Source organism: Lutra lutra, chromosome 3 (assembly GCF_902655055.1).
Source record: "Lutra lutra chromosome 3, mLutLut1.2, whole genome shotgun sequence".
Lineage (NCBI taxonomy): Eukaryota > Metazoa > Chordata > Mammalia > Carnivora > Mustelidae > Lutra > Lutra lutra.
The window spans coordinates 199,192,346-199,216,249 of NC_062280.1; the positions used below are offsets into that span (position 1 = coordinate 199,192,346).

The window sequence follows — 23,904 nt, forward strand, 5'->3', positions numbered from 1 at the left end:
ACCCCACCAGCCCTCGTGGCTGCCAGCCCACGGGAGCTAAGGCAGAGAGAGGCAGCGGTCCTGGGGTTCGCGGCCAGCCCTGCGTGGTGGGGTCTGCAGGGGAAGGTGGCTCAGGGTGGCCGTCCACCCTGTGGCCCCGCTGGCCCTGTCACTGGGCGGGCAGGGGTCTGTGCCCACCCCATCCCCAACCCCAGGCCGTTTCTTGCCGCTGGGCTCCGCCCTCTGGCCGCCGACTCCCCATGTGTGAGAACATTCTTGTCGCAGAAAGGTGCCTCCCGTGTATTAATAAGCCGCTCTCCGCAGGCTGGAAACAGAAAGCCTCTGTATTCTGTCTCTCCACGGGCCGCTCGGAACAGACCTGTCCACGCCTGCTTTGCGGGCGTCGGGAAGAGCACTGAAAGAGATCTAGGGCAGAAGGTGAAGCTTTTCTCTTCGTTTCCAGGTATTAACAGAGAATCCCACTCAGGGTATGGAAGGGTCCCAGGGCCTTCTCGTCCACAGCCGGTTTCCACGCCTCCCGTGCTCAGCCCAGGCGCGCCTCACCCAGGACTCAGGAGGCTGTTGGGTGCCTTGTTGGTTCCCACCTGGATCTTCTCGTGACCCCGGTTCTCGCCGCAGGGAGACGGGAGACGCCGGTGGGGGGCAGGGTCGGCGTCCTGGCCATGGGGCAATGCTCGGGACACCCTTCCCAGTTACCCCAGGGGCTGCCCGCCACAGCTCCCTGCTGCGCACCGAGCCTCCCTCCCGAGGCCGGGACCCGCCTGAGCATCGGGATTGGCTGTCACAACCCCGTCCACAGGCCCGCCGCCCAGGTGGGCCTGGTGAGTGTGTCTGAGTCTGGATTCCGGGTCCTCGCCGGGCTCTGGAGAGCCACGGACGCTCCCGGTCCCGCCACACGCCAGATGCCAGCGGTTCCCACAGCTGCTGGAGGCCACTCGGGAGCCCGGCTGAGTACCCCAGCAGCTCCGGAAGCGCGGGAAGCTCTGAGGGGGTCCCCCTGAGCTCCCTCTTGCTTGGGGGGACCGAGGCACACGCAGTCCCTCTGTGTGTTGTGGGAAGAGAAAGACCCTCAGCACCCTCCAGACAAGCCCCCATCCCTGCAGACCCTCAGCACCCTCCAGACAAGCCCCCATCCCTGCAGAGCCTCAGCACCCTCCAGACAAGCCCCCATCCCTGCAGACTCTTGGCCTGGAGGGGGGTGATGGGGAGGCCCTGGCAGATCCTTTGTTTTGGGGTGTCCCTAGCGCCCTTGTTTGCAGTGTGGGCTCTCCGAGTTCTAGCGGCACAGCCGGAGGCAGGCAGAGTGTCTGCAGCCACCCCTCTAGGGCAGACAGGGCGGGGGCTGCTTCCCGGGCTGTTCCCTGAAGGCAGCGCCCGGCCTCCCCAGTGCTGAGGTTCCACTCGACTCCCACAAATGCTCTCTCAGACTCGTCCCGCACCTGTGTGTTCTACCAGCCTCACCCCCAGATCTTTGGGGGACACGGACACCGGGACAGGCGAACACACCCCGAACATTGCCGCTTGCAGCCAGTTTTGGAAGTGCGCGTTTACGAAGACAGTTTTCCTCAAGTCGGGGCCCGGGCCAGCTGTCCGTTCGCTCCAGGTGCGTTCCCCGGAGGCACAGGGCGCCCTGCAGGAACCCTAAAGAAAGGCCCGCGTGTCATGAGCTCCCAGGTGTGAAGGGCAGGGCTGACGGCCCTCCTCCTCCCGGTGGGCCTCTTGCTCCGCCGTGCTCAAGACACAATGGAAATGCCTGTCTGGGGTCACTTGGAGAACCCCTTCCCAACCAAAGTGTGGGGCGCAGGGCGGGCAGACACCCCGTGAGCAGAAGTCTGTGTCAGGTTGGAGTGGCGTTCCAGCAGTGCTGGTTCCCGGGGAGCCAAGGGCCCTGCACACTCCGATATCACACCTGGGGCGGGGGGCTCGAGGCAGTCCCTCTGCTCCCGAGGTGCTGGGATACGGGCCAAGGGATTACCGTCATTCTCGGTGTCTCCCGAGGGCTGCACCAAGCGTTTCTCGGATGAGGACGCTCTCCCCTGACCAGCCCTGGTGCAGGCTGCTCTGACTCCTCTTTCTGATCAGTCCCCGAGCTTGGGCTCTGCCCTTGGCCTGTTTCGTCCAGTTTTAAAAAGCATCCTGTGGGGTCAGCTTAGGGAAAGTCCCCAGCCTTGATATGGGATTGAATCCCTTGTCCCTCACTCCTATATCATGTCTTGGGGGCCACTGGCAGAAGAGACCCCCGTGGCCCTCGCACGTCCTCCTAGGATCTCTGAGCCCCGCGACCGCACCTGCTTGGTATGAATCCGCACCCACCCTTGCCGCACTTGGACTGGACTTGGCTGTGATCTCCGGCCCCTCCGAAACCTTCCCAGTGGTTCCCTGAATGCTGTCTTCCCTCTGTAACAAGCATGTGAGCACCTTTGTTGTTTAACACCGTTTCTGCTCGCCTGGTTCTTCCTGTGGCTTAATGACTTTCTAGTGGGCTGACTCCCCAGGCCCCATGCTTGCCTCCTAACGTGACTCAGACTTTCCTCTGCTCCTACGTCCTCTCTCACTGGCTCCGAGAGGCTGATCCTCCCCGGGCTCCCATGCCAGCCAGGGTCCCAACAGGGGAACAGAAGTCGCGCTGGCTGTTTAGTGCAGTTTAGTCCAGAGAACCATTGCTGAAAATGAGATATCTGGGGCCCACTGAGGCAAAGCGTGCTGAGGTTTCGGGGCAATCCTGCGGGGGGCTCTGCTGCGAGGTTTGGGAGACACAAGGGAGAGGCTGGGCTCTGAGAATGGGAAGTTCAGGAAAGCCTTGCTGAACGCGACCCTTACCGCCACAGGGAGGGGACACCAGGCCAGTGGCCTCTCAGGGGCTCTGACGACACTGCCTCGAACCCAGAGCTGAGCCCTCTGGACCCTGCGGATGGCTGTGGAGGGCTTGCTTTGGGAGTGTGGGGGCAGGCAGAAGGCAGAGCCAGCAGCCTGTGCCAGGGGGAGGGGTGTCGGGGACAGCGCCCCCCCCCCCCACCCCGCCTCCGGGGCCCGCTGCGGGAGGCAGCCAGGGGCAGCAGGCGCGGGGGAGCTGAGGTGCACAGGGCCCGTGGCCCCGAAGGCTGAGTGGGTGGGAGCAGAAGCACGGACGCAGATGACAGGACAGGTGTGCTCCTTTGCAGGATCAGCGCCGCCCAGCCCTGTGGGTCCAGGTGGTCCCCTCCCAGCCTGGGAAACGCCTGCACTGGCTTCCCGCCTCGGAAGTGTGCAGATCCGGGAGCAGACTCCTCGCCGTTCTCAGCACTGTCCCCGCCGCCCCTTCTGCCCTTCTGCAGGTGCGTGGGGACGGCCGTCGTATCGCGCCTCTGGCTTTATGTTGTCTCTGTGTGTTTCGTCCACGTGTGCCCGCTCGCTGAGGCCACGGTCATCTACGAAGTTGCCGCTCTCGCTCACCGACAGAGGGTGAGCCCCCCGCTTCCCACAATAATAAATGCTGTTGCTCCGGCAGCACGTGTGCGCGTTATTTTTCTTCATTCGATGCACTTCCTTACCCGCACCCCTTGCTTCTAGATCACCTCTGGTCTCACGTGCTCGGTTCCCGCGTGCTCATTTCACACGCACCCCCTGAGCCGGCCTTCTGTCTCTTCCCGCCTTCCCTGTTAACCCTCGCCACGGGCTGCTTTTCTACTGGCTCCTTAGTCCAGCCCTTATTTCCTTAACTCTTCTTTTTTTTTTTCTAAAGTTTTTATCTGTTCCTTTGACAGAGAGAGACACAGCGAGAGAGGGAACACAACAGGGGGAGGGGGACAGGGAGAAGCAGGCTCCCCGCTGAGCAGGGAGCCCGATGTGGGGCTTGATCCCAGCACCCAGATATCATAACCTGAGCCGAAGGCAGATGCTTAATGAGCCCCCAAGTGCCCCATCCTTAACTCTCCTCTGAACCCACATTTTACTTTATTGCCTTCATGTTTAATCCTTTTCCTTGAGACCAGAGAACCCCCTCAGCCAGAAATTATTCAGTGGGCAGTGAGGCTTCTTGTCCCTGACAAATGGGCTCACGGTCCAGGCAGAATCGTGATTAAATTTAGTGCTTGGACAAGCCCACATGGCCTTGTTCCCTAAGACATCTCTGTTTTCGATAATTTGTGGCTTCTAGAGACTGGGTTCCATAATTCATTTGATGTTCCGGTTTTCTGGAGTAAATCAAAAGAACAGGAAACGAGACAATGAAAAGGGCATCCTTTTGCATCCAGATGGATGAAGCGGTTTATAAAACAAAAAAAAATCATTTAAGATGGATTTTGCTGCCCCAGTATAAGATATGGCAGGCGACTAATTACATCAACAACTTATTTGCTGGTATCTCTGCTCTTTTTCAAGAAGTACTTCTCCAACAGAAAAAATTTTTAAGTTCTGCAGAGAGTATAGGTAAAAAAATACAGCGTGCATTTTTTAAAAAAAGATTTTATTTATTTATTTGACAGAGAGTGAGAGAGCACGAGCGGGGGAGGGGCAGAGAGAGAGGGAGAAGCAGGCCCCCCACCGAGCAGGAGAGCCTGATGCGGGGCTCGAGCCCAGGACCCTGAGACCATGACCTGAGCTGAAGGCAGACACCTCACCGACTGAGCCCCCAGGCACCCCTAAACACAGATTTGTAAAACATTTTGTTTCCCAGAATCCCTATTGTGCCTTATTATGACTTCCACAACCCAAAATCACTGAAACGGTTTACTCTTCAAACGCTGATTGCTTTTTTTTATAGCAGCTCTACTTGGCCACTTGACATGTGGGGTGCTGTCTTCTGCTCACACTTGCCCTTGAGCCTGCAGGTCTCACTCCGCCGTCGCCGGGGACGCGCTCCGGGGAGTCGGAGAGCCCTCTGAACCCCCGGCCTCCCGGGAGAGCTTGCTCAGCTTCTCCGGGTTCTTAAAGGGCTTCTTAACCCCACGCTGGTGAGGCCGGTGTGAAAGCCTGTGCAGAGCCTCAGGGTCAGGCCCACGCTGGAAGTCAGAAGGGTGCAGGGGTCCTTGCCCAGCAGCCCTGGTGAGGCCAGGGGTGCAGGCGGGTCCAGCAGCTGTCGCCGTGCTCGTCGCCGTGCTCTGTGGCAAGCATGCTTGCCTCCTGGTTCGGAGGTGTGTTTCCAGAGGGCTGCGTGCAGGGGTGAGGACCCAGCAGATGGGGAGACAGGAGAAGACAGGCTGTGGGGGCTGGGGCTGGGGGTGAGCAGGGGTAGGCGGAGGGCGGGGCTGAGAATTTGTCAGCAGAGGGGGGCCGTGGAGAGGATGGAACAGACAGGGAAGGCAGGCAGCTGGAAGCCGTCGGAGGACGGGGCAGGACTACACTGCGATGGGCAGGCTGAGCTCGCGTGTTCTGGAAGGAAGGGGCTGTGGGGCGAAGGGTCTGAGCCGCTGGGATGGGAGACAGGAGGGTGCCGAGGCCCGGGTCTTTCTGGGTCCCCATTCACCTCTCCCAGAGCCGTAAATAGTGGAACGGCCATTGTCACCACCGCAACGCCACTTACTGTCAAAGAGGGTATTTTTCCTCTCGAAGTGCACTTTCCTCCCTAACATAATAAACACAAAACAAAAACACACTCACGTTTAAATTGCAACAGGAGAGAAGACATCCTGCAGTGGAAAGAAAGCGGTGACGGCCGCACTGGCCCCGAGCAGAGGCGGGGAGACCTGCGGCAGAGTGCAGGGTCGGAGTACGGAGAACTCACGACGGGAAGGAAGCAGCTGGAAGAATCCGCAGGAGACGAACAGGGGCTCCAGGACAGTAAGAAGAGATGGACAAGAATTAAACCCAAGACGTCGAAGACTCCCTCCACTGAAGAGAGACAGGAGCCCGGAGTCAGAGGAGGCTCGTGGAGTCCCAGGCAAGGATGATGATAAAGTTGTGTGCAGGCACACAGCACGTGCACACACAAGCACGCACACACAGCCAGTGGGCACGTGCACGCACACACACAGTGCATTTGCGCACCCACGCGCACACACACGGTCACAGATGCATGCTTGCACACATGTTCACACATATGTACATGATCACACACATGCACACACGTGCACAAACACGGTCACACTCGCACACACAGGGCACATGCGTGCACACACAAACGTGTCCTGATCATATCCTGATGCAGGTGGTGATCTCTCACACTAAGGAGAAGATCCTACAGGTTTCTCGACTGAAAGAACAGGTTATCTACAAAGAACACCAGCGCCAAAGTCGTCCAGGACCTACACCTGCACCTAAGGCTGGGAGACAGCGCGGGTCACTGAGCCCAGAGGACTGCAGCCCTGGAAGTCTGCCCCGCCAACACGCCTGCACCAGTCAGGGTGGTGAACACGTGTTTACAAACACGGCTCCCCCAGAGCTACAGACCAGAGACCCGACACCAAGAACACACCAAGCCAAGGCTGAGTGCAATATCAGTGCTAAGTAAAAACTCGCAGGAGAAGTCTATTCTACAAATAAAATGCTAATAACGGTTTAAAACTTAACTAACTGATTTCAGAGCATAGGAGTTTGGGGTGATAAAGGGGCCTCGGGCAGGGGTGGCCTGAGGGTTGATGAGGAGAGACGAGAACATTCCAGAAGCCGCCCTTAGAGTGCAGATGGCCAGCAGGAGGAACGGAGAGCCCATGGTATTGTGGACTCTGATTTTTCAATGTGGAAATCTGTGTCTGACCACCAGCTAAGGAAGGAAGGATAACCATTTGTTAAATGGAAGATTATGATTCAATTTTTAAATTTTAAAAAGAGATAAAAAATGGAACAGAGAGTGATTTGAACAAATCTTTTTTTCCTGCAAACCAGAGCAATTTAAAACCACAGAGAAGAAAAATAGAAAACATCAATGTAAAATGAATAAATTTTACTTAAAGCAAAATGACTACTTTTTTTTTTTAAAGATTTTTATTTATTTATTTGACAGAGAGAAATCACAAGTAGGCAGAGAAGCAGGCAGAGAGAGAGAGGAGGAAGCAGGCTCCCTGCTGAGCAGAAAGCCCGATGTGGGGCTTGAACCCAGGACCTGAGATCATGACCTGAGCCGAAGGCAGAGGCTTTAACCCACTGAGCCACCCAGGTGCCCCATAAAGTATGTTTCTAAAAAACCAACCAATCGGGCGCGGGCGCCTGGGTGGCTCAGTGGGTTAAAGCCTCTGCCTTCAGCTCAGGTCATGATCCCGGGGACCTGGGATCAAGCCCTGTGTCGGGCTCCCTGCTCAGCGGGGAGCCTGCTTCTCCCTGTCCCTCTGCTGCTCCCCCTGCTTGTGCTCACTCTCTGTCTCTCTGTCTCTCACATAAATAAAATCTCAAAAAAAAAAAAACCAACAAAACACAAACAAAAAATCCCACCCAACCAACCAGACACAGGCAAAGAACCCTAGAAAGGAAGGCCAGTTTACGTTCTTTACACGTTGTAACTCCAGGTGATGACGTGAGGTTGGAAATGAGGATCAGGACACCAGGAAGAGGAAAACTGGAGTGGAAATGGGTGTTTTCCAACCAGACAAGCTGAAATTCAGGATAAAAGAAGTCATCAGAGAAAGAGGAACCATATGAATTAACTTAAGGCTTCACTTGTGACAAAGATAAACGTTTTCAACTAACCTGTCCATTGAACGTCATCAATAACATGTTACAAGGATTTACATTTTTGGGAAACTTCACTTACCACCTGCGTCTCAGAGCCTCGGGCGTGTCTAGCTGACGCAGAGCACACGCGTGTGACAGAACGTGCGGAAGTATATGCAAGTGTTGCTAAGCTCCGAGTGGTGTCCGTGGTTTGCTGAACAGCACCCCAGCCATGCCACACGGAGACACGCTCTGGGGCCCTGTCCCAGGAGGGAGCTGGCCGAGGTCCACATGGGAGCTCCCCATACGAGTTATGAAACCCACTGTGCTTCTAAAATGATTTTGGAAAAAAAAGTTCTTTTAAAAAAGCAGAAAACCCGCACACAGTAAATACAAGTATATGACCTCTTGAGCAGAGCGTGTGTATTTTTTCATATGTACGATCATGGATCAGTCAACAATCTTTAGCCAACTTCAGGAAACAGAGATTTCTAATCACATTCAATGGCCAACAAAGTCTCGATTACTTGGTAATTAAGAAACATATTCTTAGATAAATATTTGGAGAGGAAATCAAAAGGGAGATTACAAGTCTCCTTGAAGGCAATGAAGAAGGAGCTCTTCCTACTAAAACTAAGGGAACCCCTGAAAGCGATGTTCAGAAAGAAGAAAGTCATTGATCATTCATCCCGGGAAGTGAGGACTGCTGTTATGAAGGACCATCGTGGGTCTGGGAGTTTAGCCTGCTCGGAAGCTAAGAGAGTTCGTGGTTGGACACCAGGTTGGACACCAGGGACTGTGTGACCACTGCTGAACAGGCAGCATGGGCCCCAGTTTTGCTCCCAAGCTCAAGGCAATGCAAGGGTGGGCCCCGGGGGTGGGGGGGCTGCGCACATGGCAGGTTTGTGACACCACCGCACAACCCAAACTTAGCAAACCCCAACCTTTACATGGATGGCCAGTAACCTGGCCCAAACTGTCCCCCAGGAGACGTTATTTTTAATCTGTAGGTCAGCAAGCAAATGTGCCCTCTGCCTCTGCCTGTGGTGGGGGAGGGATGATGTCTCTGTCTTTGAAGACCGTTTGCTCCAAAACACTCTAGAAAGGACAGTCAGAGCAAAAGCTGTCATCACCTCTGCCCAGCTCCTAGAAAGGTGAGCAACTCACGCAGAAATGTCTCCCAACAAACATGAAACAGAGACATTGGGAAGCTTCTGAGCTCATGATGGCACTTACCGACCTTGCTGGTCTCCTTGGAAGGATGCTGGGCACCGACTTGTGCTGCTGGGCACCTACCCTGGGGGGGCTCTGTTCTGGGTGCCCGTGTGCGGAACCCAGCTGACAGGACCAGAGGGACTGACTATCGGGTTACAGCAACGCCATGTGAGATGTCATGTCTGATGGCTGCGGAAACACATGGATGGTGACGGCGGCAGAAACACATGGATGGTGACGGAAACACATGGATGGTGAGCTCCTGACCGACGGGTGAGGATGGCACCACCAGAGCCACAGTGGGTCTCGAGCACCACGAACAGAGAGAACCCGAGACTCGACATTCGTTCTCGTGGCCTGTGGGAGGCAGTGGGCGCCTGTCCTCTGCTGGGGCGTCTCTGAGGCAGGTCTTGGTGGTTTACCCACGAGTCCCTATTGTGGGTTGAATCATGTCCCCCAGAAAGATATTTTAAGTCCTAATTTCCTGCACTTTGTGGGTGTGACCTTATTTGGAAATAGGGTTATTGCAGATGTCATCAAATGAAGGTGACGTCATTCCGGGTTAAGATGGCCCCTGGTCCAGGGACTGGTGTTCTTACAAAAAGAGGGAAATTTGGGAGCTGACAGAAAGGGAGAGAAGGCCGTGTAAGGGCAGACACAGAGGTCCACGCAATGTCCCTGTATGCCATGGAAAGAGCGCTACAGGTTGTCAGCCACCCCCGGGAGCTGGGAGCATGGCCTGGAATGGATCTCCTACAGCCTTAGGGGCCAACCTCCTCCCCTCTGCTCCTCTCCCCTCCCCTCCCCCCTCCAACGTGGGGCTTCTGCCAGAGATAGTTTCTGCGGCTTCTAAGTCTCCCGGGTCATGGTGTCTTGTTGGGTCTGCCCAAGAGACTACTGCTGGGCCCCTAGAGGGTTCCTGCTGTGGCTCCCACTCCTGAGTGCACCCTTTGCTGCAGACTGTCTCCCTCCCTGCCTCACCTCCCCTGCTTCCTCCTTTGTGCTTCTTGGGCTCAACCCCCAAATATGCCTCCAGGACTGAAGCCCTGTTCCAGGGTCTGCGTTTGCGAAGCCCACAGCAAGGCAGGTGACTTCAGAAGGGACCTTGGGAAGCAGACGCACAGTCGGGGAATCAGCACTCGCATCAATCACCAGCCAGATGGCCCAGCCGCAGGATGCTGTAGCGGGGTTCTCCAGAGAAACACAACCAGTAAGACACGTGTAAGGGGACTGACCCCAAGCAACAGGCCCATATGACTATGGAGGCTGGTCAGTCCACTCTGTAGGTGGGCCTGCAGCCTGGAGCCTCGGGCGGAGTCGATGTTGCAGTCAGAAGGCGTCTGCTGCAGGAGTTTCCCTTACTCAGGAGAGAGGGTTGGTATTCGTGGTCTGTTCGGGCTGTGCGACTGATTAGGTGAGGCCCACCCGCATTGGGGGAGGGCACCGGCTTTGCTCAGTCTACTGATTCAAATGTTAATCTCAGCCAAAACTACCCTCACAGACACGCCCAGAATAATGTTCAACCAACTATTTGGGTGCTCTGTGGCCCAGTCGAGTTGGCACGTGGAATGAACAGTCACAGACCCTGTTGCTCGTGCTACGTGAAGGCGGCTAACCCCTCCCCCCTTCCGAGCCTCACGATGATGACGACGACGACTGTCCCGTCTGTGCTGAATGGGAGTGCAGAGCAGGGGCAAGGGCAGCATTAGCGTGTGGAACCAGCCTAGTGCCTGAAGGATATGGAGCAGTGACGTTTGTGAGGACTGTGAAGTCCGCTGTGCAGCAGGGGAGTCTCAGGAGAAAGACAGTGACAGTTCAGGGAGCTCACCTGCGGAAGCCCCCCTCGCAGTGTGAGAAATCACCCACCCCTGCCATGAGAGTGCTCAGCCCTTGTCGCACATGTGGCCAGTTGACAAAGCTGGGGAGACCCCACCTGGGCAGACCTCTGGGACTGAGTCCAGGGCTGGGTTGGGACAAAAGAGTCCCTGGGACCTGGAAGGGGGGCCTTGAGTGGAGGTTTTGAGAAACTTGGGCTCCCGATTTCCTGATCTCTCCAAGCCAAGAGAAATGGTCCCTCTCCTTTGCTAGGGAAGTGCAGCCTTCCTGGGGTGTGCAAAGGCCCTGTGGTGTGGCATGGGGGTTGTCTTCACTCAGGGCCTCTAGACCAGCAACTGGGCAAGCATCAGCAGGCGTGGAGGGGACACCACAGCAGCTGTTGGAGGAAGGCTCGTTCATCAGAGGGGCTGTGGGCCTGTGCTGAGCTCCCCCTGCCTAGGAGGGCGGGTAGCTGGGTGGGGTGGGAGAGGCAAGTAAGGCTGGGGACTGGGCTCTGATGGGGCCTCTGTCTCAGGACTAGCACGCTGGCGCTCAGAGCTGGCCCTCAGTCCAGACAGGGGTGACTCCTCCTGCTGGGCGGCAGTGAGGGAGCAGGCGGGGCAGTGTGGAGGGTCTCGGGGAGTGGAGGTGCAGCACAGCCCACGTGGGGAGAACCAGAGCGTGCTCCTCCCTGAGGCAGCTAGAGCCCCCTCGCGAGTGTCCGAGGAGACGTTCTGGGGTGGTCTGGAAGACAGCGTCCCGGGAGCCCGCAGGGCTGCCAGTCATCCCGCAGGGCAGGGTGGGCTGGGCAGAGGCGGGAGCAGGTCTGGAGGTCACCAGTAAGCTGTTGACACAAACGGCCCAGACCTCCGAGTCATCTGCCTCCATCGGCCGGGTCCCCGAAGCCACTCAGCTTGCACCTATGACATTGCTAACTTGGTGTGAACCACAAAAGGCCATATGGACTGTTGCCACGTTCCCGTCCAGCTCCAGGGCGGGCGACAGGACAAGGGGAGGAGAAGCCCTTGGGCTGGTGAAGCTTTGAGCTGGCCCCTGTCCTCTTGAGCAGGTGCACACGGTGGACAGGAGGGGCCGCAGGGCTCCACCTGGGGGAGGAGGGCCCTGGGGAAGGGCTGGGTGGGCCTTACAAGAAGGCAGAGGGGTGCTGTAGGTCTAGACTCCTGCCTCGGTCTCCAGAGAGCATCAGGGAGGAAGGGGAGCCCAGCGAGCAGGCACGCCAACGGCATCTGTCACCAGGGCAGCAGCCCTGGCCTCGCCTGCCAGCCCTGCGGCCACAGTGGCAGGGATAGAGGTAGGCAAGAGGTCTACAGCAGGGACTCCCTCTCACCCACACTGACCCGGCTGCCCACGGTGCCAGCAGATTCGAACCCGCTGCTCGGTAACACCGGCTGCTTGGTGGCGAGCTGGTGACATCAGGACCCCCGGTCTGAGGGGAGAAGCAGTTCTTCTCACCGGATAGGGGCCTGCAGGAATCCCGCTTAGTGGTGACTTCCTCAGGCTAGAGACCTGTCCTCCAAGACGCAGCACACGCGTTGGACCAATGGCTTTTACAGGGTGTCGTGTCTAGAAGCAGCGTTGGGCACCAAGCTGGAGAAGCAGCGTTGGCTCTGCTCACTGCCACTCGCCACCACCGCCCACCGCCACCGCTCACTGGGGCTCACTGTCACTCGCCACCACCGCTCACTGTGGCCAGGGGTCCACGTGGGACCCGTGTGCTTCCTGCTCTCACGACATAAGGCTCTGTGGAGTTGGAGGCCACCCCCCAGCGGAGACCCACAGTCCGGGGAGATGGGTGTGGAGGGAAGAAGCTTAGCTTGTCCACCCCTGGCCAGGGGGATTGGGGGGCCCTCTCTGCCCCGCTCTGCTTTTCAGAGGCCCCAGGGGAGCTGGGTCCCAGCTGCCCCACCTTTGATTCACTTGTGTCCGTTCCCTGTTTCACTTTGTCCCTTTCTTCATCTGTGCTTTCCAGGCTTGCGTTCCAGATACTTTCCTCGGTCCCCGCTGCGGCCTCAGGATCTGCTTCTGGGGAACCCAGACTGGGGTAAGTTTCCCGTTGACGTGATGCTCATAAAACAGTGTAGTGGTAAGACGTCTTCCAATCTTGTGTAATTTTCAGCGTGTATGTTTCTAAACGATTTTTTCCTGCCTCGCACCTCTCATGTTTAGCATTGGACCGTCCTTATGCCCAATGAATAGGGTGCTGTCTAACAAAAGAACGCCGTCGGTAACGAACCCACGGTGGCTCCAGTGACCTTCACCTTCATGTGGGCTTCCATCCAAACGACGGTCCACTTCAACCATAGCACCTCCGAGGCAGTGACGGCGACACACTGCTAGGCTCGCCATCTGCCTGCCTGGCTTCTGGTTGGGGGAGAGACCGTCTTCCGGGTACCAATGAGCCAACCAACGCAATCAGCATCCCTCGGCTGAGCTCAGGTGTGGTTCAGGGGCACCTGGGGGCAGCTGACTGCGGGTGTACCCTAGTGCTGACCGGGGACAAGGCTCTGAGGTCTTAACAGGGCCTCATGGGCTGCAAGGTTAAACCCTTTCATGAGAGAGGAGGGAACTGGAGGACACATGCCTGTGCTGAGAGCCGCTCCACACTCTTCTGGGGTGACGCGAAAGGCATCCACAGACCGGACCAAAATTCTTGGTTGACAGCAGTCTTAATTGGCTCCCACCCAACAGAACAATGGATTCTTCTCCGTGGCCTGAGCCTTCTGTGATCGGAATTTGGAAAAATGCTAAGTCTAACCAAATGCCCACCTTGGATACTAAAATAGCTTCGTTAAACTCCGAAAAAAAAAAACACTTGGCTTCGAACAATGTTACTTTCTAGAATGAATCCCTTCTAAATAAACTTTTTTGAAACAAACATCCATCCAAAATAAAAGAATGTGACCAGGAGCCAGAAAGCATTGAAATGCTTGGGGACTTCTAAGAGCCATTAGAGCGGGTCTCCCTTCTGACAATAATTGGCCGCCTGGTTACTGGTCACCTAAGGCCACTCCCTAGAGCTGCCTTCTTTAGGATTATTTGATTGAGTCAAGTTGAATCTCACTCTTGATTACCAGATTATAAGCACCAGACCTAATTTAATGTAATTTGAATTGTCATGGCTGTATGTTAAACTATTTCTTCAGTTCAGCCGTAATGAGAGTGAACAGGAGTCTCAGGGGACAACTAGCTTTAGGGCAATACGCTCGTGTTGATACCGTCTTTGGGCAGAGACCTTAATGGAACACTTACCTGCTCTGTTCGCTGGAAGACGTGTAGAGACGCTGTCTAGAAACTGGTGATGTGTTGCGTCCTGTCTCTCCTCCGCTTGGGTGTGGGACAACGGGGACAAGGAGACAAACCTCGTATGACTGTAGTGATGATGGTGTGTCGTGATACCAGGAGGGAGCTCTGGCAGAGACCTGGGGAGCTCAGTGGTGACTATGGCCACCCAGGACGGGGCTGCCCTTTCAGTGTGTTTGCATTTGGAAGCAGATGTAACCGCTGAGCTCAAAGCTGGAAATCCATGCAATCCATGATCGCCATGGAAGTCCTCTGGACGAACGAAGGCAAAGGAAGAGGGAGTTAAGCCTCCATTTCTTAAAAGTTTTATATGGCTTCTAGCCTTTGCCATTAACTGGACTAAACGTGCCTGGGATATAGTAAGCTCTGCTAATGCTGTTTTAAACTGCGAAATGCCCTCGGGGACTAGTGCAGGAGCAAAGGGCCACACAGGTACAGGACAGTCCTTTATGCTGTCCTTCCTGTAAGAAGCGGCCCCCCGCTTTGGTTATATGCACATGTGCTTGTCATTGCATGCGTGGAGAATCGTGTTCAATGTGGGACAGCTGGACGTCCGAGTTCCTCCAGTCCGCCCGTGGCTCACAGCCCCATGGCCAGCCGAGCATCTCCCAGCCAAGCGAGGTGGGGCCCAGGGACCTGTTTGGACGCAGGTGTCCTCCGTCCTTCCTTTGGGTCGCCGCACGGACCCAGGTCGGGCTCCGCCGCTTTCCTGACCTTTCTCCCCCGGTGCTGGAAGCGCCACCGGCAGGTTCAAGCGGGGTCGCTGCAAGCTTAATGGCCCCGCGGAGGCGAACGGCTCAGCGGGCGCGGAGGTCACGCGCGGGAGCCGGCCTCCCCGCAGGGGGCACGCGTGACCTCCTTGCGCTGCGCGGGCGTCCGTCCTTGTTCCCAAGGACGGCAGCAGCGCCCGGGAAGAGACCTGCTCAGGATCTAACGGTCGTTTGTTCTGTGCTTGCTGCCCGCGGAGTGGCGCGGAGAAGCCGACGCCTCGTGGTCAGCACCGCCCCCCCCCCCCCGCCCGAAATAAAACTGGCGAAAATCAGAAAGAGCATCTGGGAGGCACTTAATACTTGAAACCCCGGAGAATCCAAAAAAATCAGCGAGGGGCTCCGCGCGGCCGGAGGAGGAGAGGCTCGAGGGCCGCCTGGCGCGCTGGGCGTCCGCAGGGGAGCGCGGGGCCCGCGGGGCGCAAACGGTTAAGGCGTCCGGCGCCTGCGGAGGTCACGGCGGCGCAGGTGGGCGCGCACGGCCGGGCCGGGGCGGGGGCGCGCGGCGGGGCGCACGGCGGGCCCGAGCGCGGGGTGCGTGTGCGGCCGGCCGGCGCGGGGCCTCTCCGGCGCCGCGTCTTTTCTTCTCCTCGCGGTGATGTCATCGGCGGCGGCGGCGGGGAGCCGGGAGGCGGCGGCGGGGGCGGCGCCGGGCGGCCGCCGCAGGTTCATGTGCATCTAATGAAAAGGCACTTGACAGTCGGCCAGGACGCACGCGAGGGAGCGCGAGCCGGCCGGACCGCGGCGCCGCCCGAGCCAATCGCGGGGCCGGCCTGTCCATGGGCGAGCCGGGGGGGGGCGGGGGGCGCAGCCGGCCGGGCCGCGGCCGCTCCGAGGTGAACGGCGCCCAGCCGGGCTCGCGGCGCGGGGAGGCCGGGCGCGCCGCCGCTATGAATTCCGCCGAGCAGACCGTTACGTGGCTCATCACCCTGGGGGTGCTGGAGTCGCCCAAGAAAACCGTCGCGGACCCGGAGGGCTTCCTGCAGGCGTCTCTGAAGGACGGGGTGGTCCTGTGCCGGCTGCTGGAGCGCCTGCTGCCCGGGACCATCGAGAAAGTAAGTGGCGCCGGGCTCGCGCCCCCGCGGCGCCCAGGCCCCAGGCGGTGGGCGCCCCGCCTCGTTCCTGCCACGGCCGGGGGTGCGCGGAGACGCGCGGGCGCGGGGGCGCGGGGCGCCGGCACCTGGCGGCCGCGCGGGGCGCGGACGAGCCCACGCGCCTCCTTGTGCGCGGACCCGGGAACGCGGCCCGCGCGGGGGGCGCGCAGGCGGCGCGAGGCCGGGGCGGCGGGAGCTCGGGGCGCCATTGTGTGCGGGGCGGCGGGGCGGCGGGGCGGCGGGGCGGCGGGGCGGCGTGGCGGCGGGCGGGGGCCGGCCGCGTCCGGGGGGAGCGGCCCGCGGAGGCCGCGGGGAAGGGGAGCGGCGGCTGCGCCGCGCGCGGAGGTGGAGTCGCGCCTCTCCGTGACCCGAGCAGAGAACCGCGCCCCGGCGCGCGCGCAGCTCCCTCCCGGGCTTTGTTCCCGCAGTTTTGCGGGCGCCGTCTCGCCGCGGAGTTGCGGCTCCGCTTCAGCGGCCGGTTGCCGTGCGGTCCGAGAGGACGCGGCGATGCAGAGCGGGGCCGCCCGCCACACGGCCTGCGGCCTCCGCGCGGCCAACTCCCGGCTCCCAGCCCCGCGCCCGGCGGACCCGCGGGAGCCCCGGCGCGCTGCGAGGCCGCCTGCACGTTCTCAGTTGGTTTTCACGTCCATTCCTGCTTTTGAGCCGAATCCCGGGGCCCCCCGACCCCGCTTCGGGCTTGGCGGGTGGTTTCCCCGGGGCTGCAGTGTGAACCTTGACCCCGGTCTCTGTGAGCGATTAAAGTTTGCTTTCCTCTCACACAGGCTGACAAAGCAGGGGCCGCCGCGAAGGGCTTTTCAAAACGAGGTCTCCCTGCGTTTCAGAAACAAACGCTGCAGTTTCATCCCCCACCCCTGCTTTGGGCCAGCACAGAATACTAAGATCAACAGTTACTTACAAGGGGTTAAACGTAGAAGCTGAAGCACAGCATAATTAGGGGGAAAAACCCTAATTTTATAAATGGGGTTGTATTGGCCCTAACCGCGCAGGGACTCTTTGCTAATACAGTGCTCATTAGGTGACCTGCGAAAGTAAAACGTTTCATCTTAGAAGTTTGCGCGTGTTTTGGCGTTGCATTTTCAAGGGTCGGAAGAGGTTTTATTCAATACGAATTTTGCATGCACGCTAGTTTCAGGCATTTTTCTTACTTGGGCCCTACATACGGAAACAGAATCTGCATTAGAGTGCAGAGCAGCCTGCCTGTCCAGGAAATAAAAATGTTGCTTGTAAACGAAGCTGATGTCACAATAAAATCATGATTTAAGACAGGACTGAGGAGCCCAATCCAGCTCGCAGGGCACTCAGAACACTTTGTTGTCATCTGGATATCAGGAGCTCTGGTAATAAAAGACAGATGTTGCCAGGCCCTGACAGTCCACACTCAGTCCACCAAAACATGCTCCTATAAAATGCTGTTCCGTGACGGAGAGGGAAGCTTTAGGAAACGTCACGCGTGGTCTGGATGAAAACATGTTACTATCAAACCATCAGTGTGTATTACTTGGCATATTAACGGCATTGATTGGATCATCTGACTTCAGTGATCATTTCCTTGTACATTCTAGGAAGATCTGCTTTCAAAACTGTAGCCCTCCTTCCATCCTCCTACAAGGAGCGGGGAGTGAGGAGAAAATACGGTGTTTAGCTTGCAGGAGCCCAATTGCCACTGTCCCCCCCACTCTCCCCAGTCCCTGCCCCACGGCCCCCACGGGTTTGTTTCTGTCTCCGCCACAATGCAAATTTCACAAATTATGGCCAGAGCTCCTGACTCTCTGCGGTTCAAAGGTAGCTTTTTGGAGTAAAATATTAGCCAATCTCTGCCTCTAAAAAGTGGGGTTTCTGAAGTTTCACGAGCTTTTGCATTTTCTTAAACGGAGGTATCTTTTTGGGCTTGCACACCGAGTACCGTGAGCCTCAAAGCAGACAGGCGGGACAGTGGCTTGCTTTCCACGGGAGAGTTTGGAAACCTCACTGAATATTCATGGGGAGTCGAAAGGGCCTTAACTTCAGCCCAGTTTGCCACATGGACACCCTGACGACTGGTTCAAGTGGTGGGAGCCACCCACAGCCTCACATTGGCAGAGCCGTGGTTGAGGACAGACCCCTGGGCTGGGGAAGGCACAGCACGAAGGCAAGTTTGGAGGAGGCTCAGGTTTCCCATGTGCCTTTCATTAAGAAAACATGTGCTAATGTGCTTCTCGTGTTCTGTTCATTTGTTCTACTTTGGAGCCAGTCAAAGGGGCCTAGAACCAGGCAGACATTCATTTTGGTTCAGATTGTCAAAGTTTTCTTTCGGGGTTCCCCTTGGTCATGTCTGTTTTTCTTGAGGTGGGAGGCCAGAGGCACGGGGTGGGGCAGCGCATAGACTCTGTAGACAAACAGTTCAGAAAAGAGACCCTTTCCATTGTTGCCGCTGCCACGTTCTGTGCTGTAGGGGAGACAGAGTGGGATTCCACGGTTTCCCGGATCTCTGCATATGGGGCTCTTGTGCTTTGATTTTCTGCAGGGACGGCTGGGACATTTTGCTGAGCTACTCCCGCTGCTGGCTTCCGTCATCCCTCCTGGGATGGGAACCCATGAAGGCGGCAGAATCCAGGGAGTCCGGCTCCCGCAGGTCATGAATTACTGCTTCAAACCTTTTTTAGACTATCAGAGGGTAAAGCCAAGATGTACGAGTTTTAGAGGGGACCGTCTCCGATGAGCGCACTGACGTGGTGGGAATGATGACATGTTGCTTGAGTTTTGCTCCTGGACGTGGCGTGTGGAGTCGCTTGGTTCAGCGAGAGCATCTCAGGGAGCCTGGTTCTTTCTCCCAGGGCCCCAGAGCCCGCAGAACATGCCAGGTCAGTGAAGTGTTCCTGGGAGACTTTCCCTCCATCCACATCTGTGCTCACAGTTGACAGTCCTGTGACCCGCTTTTCTTGGTAGATTTCCTGGGTGTGTATGTGAGCATTTAGATTGGGTTCAGCTGTCAGGCCGGATATCTGTGTTCTGGGACGTAATAGAACCCTTGCCCGGGTGGGCTGCTCCACGCACCTGCTCTCCCCCAGTCCTGGAGGCACAGGCCCGGGATCGGGGTGGAGGCAGGCCCGCGCTCCCTTGGAAGGTGCCCGGGAAGGGGGTCCAGCATACGTCCAGTGTCCCCACGGTGTTCCCTGTGGTCTCTGCTGTGTCCTCACCTCCCTTTTTGTAAGGACGCCGTCCGTGGATGAGGACCACCGGCCCCCAGTTGACCTCAACTCAACCAGTTCCATCTGCACGACCTTGTTTCTGAATAGGGTCACGGCCTGCACTTCGGCGAGTGAGGGCTTAAACATCGGAATTTGGGGGGACACAATCCAAACCCATAATAGGTCGCATAATAAATTTGAACCCAGTCAACTTATTAAGTATGTGCTTGCTCGAGGGTGCCAGACGCTATGGGAGATAAGAGAACTAACATGTTTTTTGGGGATTTGGTGTGGGAGGAGGCCGCGATAGTAGTAGCGTCATGAGGCAGAAGGAAACGAAGACAGAAAGTCAGAAAGAAAGTCAGCTCTACGTGCAGGATTTTCAGCAACCTGCGTTTGAGCGGCCCAGCCCCTGAGGGTTTTTCCGACGCGTGGATTAGAATACGGTCTGTATTTCCTCAGACCGTCCCCTGGGAGCCCCTGGTGGTCTTCTCCGGCTGCAGAAAAGCAGCAGATTCGGATAGGACGTAGAAGGAAAACGGCTTTTTCCTGATTGATTTGCGGCCTGCGTTCCCATCAGTGCTGGGACTTCTGGTGCTGGCGGGGGGAGGGCGTGAGGTCAGCGGCCCTGGACGGCAGTTCTGAGTGCCCGCTCTGGGGAGCTTGTCTTCTCCTGGGCCCTTCGCCCCAAGGATGAGGTCAGCAATGGCAGGGGTGTGCTGGCGGGGGTCTTGGTCTGGACTCGAGATTCCAAAGCCCACACCCTGTGACTGTTTGTAAACCCTGCTTGGTTGCCTGGGAAAAGCGCTTGGAGAGAAAACTTACAGAACGCGGTCTGTCCTGACTGTGTTTTTAAGAAACCTTCTTTAAACTTTGCAAACGGAATTATTGGTTATATCAGATTCCTCCTAATGAAACGAAGCTTCCAGAATAGTCAGTGTAATAATGAACATCTGCTTTCGCAGCTGTTGATTTTAAAATCCTGCGTCTGCCCTGCACCAGGGCGATTCTTGGTTTGGGCCTTAGGCCCAGAGCAGAAGGAAAGCCACTGCATTTGCTGGCTCATTCCCAGCAAACAGACAAACCTGCCCTTAGTGTAGACGGCGACGGCGACGTGGAGAGTGATTTGCCGAGAGCCACTTGAGGGCCATCGCAGGGCCTCTGCAGGTCTGGCCCACGGGCGCTCACTCAGGGTCGTCTGACTTGGGTTTGGGGAGTGTGGGGGTGGGGTGGGGGGAGCAAGATGGCCTGCTGTTCCGGGCAGTGACCTCTCAGTCCTCCGGGAGAGTCCGGCATTGGTGCTGTCCCAGGACCTCATTCTATTAATAGAAATAACGCCCCGCAGTGGCTTCCTTTCCTCCTGCCCTGGAGCGCTGCCCGCCTCACCTCTGTGTACATCTCTCTTAAAGAGACAGGATGTGCCCTATGTTGCTGGCAGTGTGCTGAGCTGCTTCTCTGGAATGCCTCATGTCACCCCCGTCTCCCAGGCTGGCCCCCAGACAACCCAGGTGTGCCTCCTGCCTGGGGCCGGGGACCTTCCAGGCAGGGACAGAGTGCTCTTCGGTCACTGGCTGGGGGTCCTCAGGGGCGTTAGGTCTGGAGGAAGTAGGCAGGAGTCACAGACCAGGTCAGGACACCAGACACGTGACGTGAGGGACCACAGAGACAGGACACAGTCCAGGGTGACATTGTGGACACAGAAGGCCATTCAGCAGGGGTCCCAAGAGGGAAGGGGGCATGGGGGCTGTTGGAATGGGATCCATGCTCCTACCTGGTGTGCAGGGAGCCCAGCCACGCCTGGGAAGAGGACACAGAGCTCTGGAGAGCCCTGCCCTCATGGTGCCCCTGGTCGGACGCTCCTTTGCCCGTTCTCTCTCGTCCTCATGGGAGGACGCCCCCGAGGGGTCTGGTACACTCTTGCTCTGGCATCACAGAGTCCTCAGTGGGACCCTGGGCCTTCCCAACCTTGAGTTCCATGGTGACCATCTCTGCTGAGATGTGAAACAGTGTGCAGAAGGACACGGGCACACGTCTAACGCTGTCTCTGGAGGGCCGTCTCTGCTCCTTCGGATTGGAATCGCCGGCGTGTGTGTCGTCATCGGTAGAAGGCGGCAAAGACAAAGTGTCCCTCCAGGGACTCACCTCTGCCAGGGGACCCCAAGACCCACTGGGCCCTCCCAGAGCCACGGTTAAGAGGGGGTGGTCCTTGTATGTGTCCCAGAGTCACCCATTTGCTGTGTGACCTGGGGCAACATCTCTTATTTCTCTGAGTCTTAATTCCCCTGAGCACAGAGATCAGATACCTGCCGGAGGGAATGGGCTCCTGGGGCAATAGGGTCGTTAAGGGGGTGAGGGAGTGGACTTGTGGGTTTTTGGGCGGCGCTAGGCACTGCGTAGGTCCTCAGTATGTGGCAGGTGTGATTATTTTACGAACTGACGCTGAAAACTGTCCTTGCCGTGTCCAAGAAAGCTTGTAAGCCAGGGTCCGAAGGCCAAGGCCGCTCCGATCCAGGAATTTCTCTTATTCTCGCACCTGCGCAGATTTTGTAACTTGAGGGCGGCGGCCCTCCCTCCCCCGACAGACCGCCGTTGTCTGGGCTGCCGGGACCCCTGGATTTGGCTTCCAGACCCTCGTTTAGCGCCAGGTCCCGCGCAGCTGCTGAGCGTACACAGCTGCTGGCTCGCAGGGGCCAGAGGGGCTGGATGGAGGCTCGGCTCTCACATTTCTAGAGTTTCTTGCACGGGCAGGGCCTGGAGCGCCGCCACGCACAGCGGGAGGCTGTTGGGGCCCGTCCTGGGCCCCGTGTCCCCTGTGTGTGACTTCTGACCTTTCCCTCCATCAGTTCTCCCCAGTTAGGTGAGGAACGTTCATTTCCTGATGTGTTTATGTTTCCAACTTTAGCTCTGAATTTTTGAAAGTCTTATGAACTGGACGGGTCGTTCTCAGCCCTGTTTTTGCAGGATGTGCTGTGTCTGCTGGACTCTGAAGGCCAAGGGGAAGGGGGTGGTGTATAAGTGGGATGTGTGAAAATACGTACCTACTGGCCTCCGACCAGGTGCATGTGTGTACACAGCATACACACACACACACACACACACACACGTGTATGTGTTCTGTGTCACTTTTCCAGGGGGTCATAAGAGAAGCCATGGGTCTCAAGTGTAAAGCATTCGTGAGTTCTCTGTGTGAAGGAATTCTCGGGACGTTATCCAGCCCAAACTCCTCACTTCACTGATGAGTTAACTGAAGTCCGTTGCATATGGTCGTGTAAGTTGTGTACTGCACGGTGTAGGGAGGGTCGCTCACACTGTAGTGTACACGAGTGGGGTCTTAGGACCGTGCTGGGGGACAGCTTCGGGGCAATGATGCACAGACGTCCGCCTCCACGGAGGTCGGCCTCCTCCAGCACAAAGCAAATTTGAGAAGGGTCGTGGTAGCCTACAGAAGTAGCCCCGGTTCTTTACCCTTGTTTGCCGCCAGGTCTCGTGGAGAAGGACATGTCTGCTGCTGCCATCGAAGGATGGAGGCTGTTTTCTCACTTCTTGAGTCCCAAGCTCCCTGGATCCGTTTTGGCCAAAGGGCGTGGCAGAAGGGATGGGTACTAGCACCTAACTGGCCACTGAGGTTTTGTGGCTGTTTGTTACACAGCGTCCCTGCGGCAACAGGTAGCGGGTACAAGGCTAGAGAATGAAGTTGTTGTTTTGTACAGAACTTGAAGGTTTACTACACTTGGAGCAGCTTTTTAAAACGGGGTCAAAAATATTCTTCATACCGTCTCCGAACATGGTGCGAGTCATCCAGAACCCGAGTGCGACACGCGGAGCCGCTTGCAGCTCGTAAGAAGTTACATCAGCGTGAAGTGGGGATCCACAGCTCCAGGTCTGCTTTGGATGTGGTTTCCTGCCACGGAGCCTCGCCGCGGCGGGGCGGTTTCGTTAGCAGCGCCCTCTTTGAAAGCTCCAGTTCGTGCTTATTTGTAAATACTCTGGCCCATGGTGGCCTTTCTCCCTCACTTCTGCGTGACTCACTGCTGAGTTCCCATGCCAAGAAGATGCATTCCCATCTCTTCCCTGTCCGTAAAATGCTTTGTTTCCAAGAGACTTTTCAGTACCCATCTGTGGCTAGCAGACATTCAGAAGTCCTTTGTCAGAAACGCGGAGTGTCTGACAAAGCTGCCTGCCGAGAGATTATGACTTGGTCGTCATGTTGAGGGAGAGTGTTATCGAGGTTTTTCCTGAGAATCAGGAGTTTTGGGGGAGCATTCCTGGGATGAATGGCCTCTTCTGGTGGCCCTCCCGGAGACCATCAGGACACAGAAAACCCGGTCCCAGGCCTTTAGTTCTGGAGTAATGTCACGGTCATCTTTTCCGTGGTGCTGAAGAGACTGCCGCACTCGGGCAGTCATAAACATTGGTGCTGGTCACAGATTTCTTCTCGTGGGAACATGACATTCTCTGGTCACAGTTTTCCTGTTTGTTAATGCATTTTCGTTTCTTCTGAAAACACGCTCTCTAAGTCGGATGTGGTCACGTTCTGGACAGGCTTGTGGAGAAGGCTAAACTTCCAGAAAGTACCACTGTGCTTGTAAGTGACAGAGACTGGAACCCAGTGGTCTTCCACTCTTTGTCAGCTGGTGACACACAGAGGAGTTTATTGAGTTCATTTGTCATACCTCTGACAGGGCGCATTTGCTTAGTCTGAGTCCGGTGACTACCGTGTCAGCAATCCAAGGTTGGTTCTTCAAATAATAACAGTAACCGTATTTTATTGTGTGTGTGTTTTTTTTTTTTTTAAGATTTTATTTATTTATTTGACAGACAGAGATCACAAGTAGGCAGAGAGGCAGGAAGAGAGAGAGGAGGAAGCAGGCTCCCTGCTGAGCAGGGAGTCCAGTGCGGGGCTTGATCCTAGGACCCTGAGATCATGACCTGAGCTGAAGG

General features: G+C 57.0%; 1 protein-coding gene across 5 annotated transcripts in view; it reads left to right on the plus strand.

The window, feature by feature from the left end:
* Nucleotides 1–15,262: 15,262 nt before the first annotated feature.
* The window catches only part of ARHGEF7 (Rho guanine nucleotide exchange factor 7), a 122,231-nt gene continuing 113,589 nt past the window's right edge, over nt 15,263–23,904 (plus strand). Inside the window, exon 1 of one of the 5 annotated variants that reach the window (XM_047720427.1) lies at nt 15,263–15,736. In XM_047720427.1, the coding sequence (XP_047576383.1) occupies nt 15,461–15,736 (276 nt within the window). In that variant the 5' untranslated portion in view covers nt 15,263–15,460. The remainder of the gene's footprint in view (nt 15,737–23,904) is intronic. The other 4 variants (XM_047720424.1, XM_047720425.1, XM_047720428.1 and 1 more) reach the window with 4 other exon arrangements.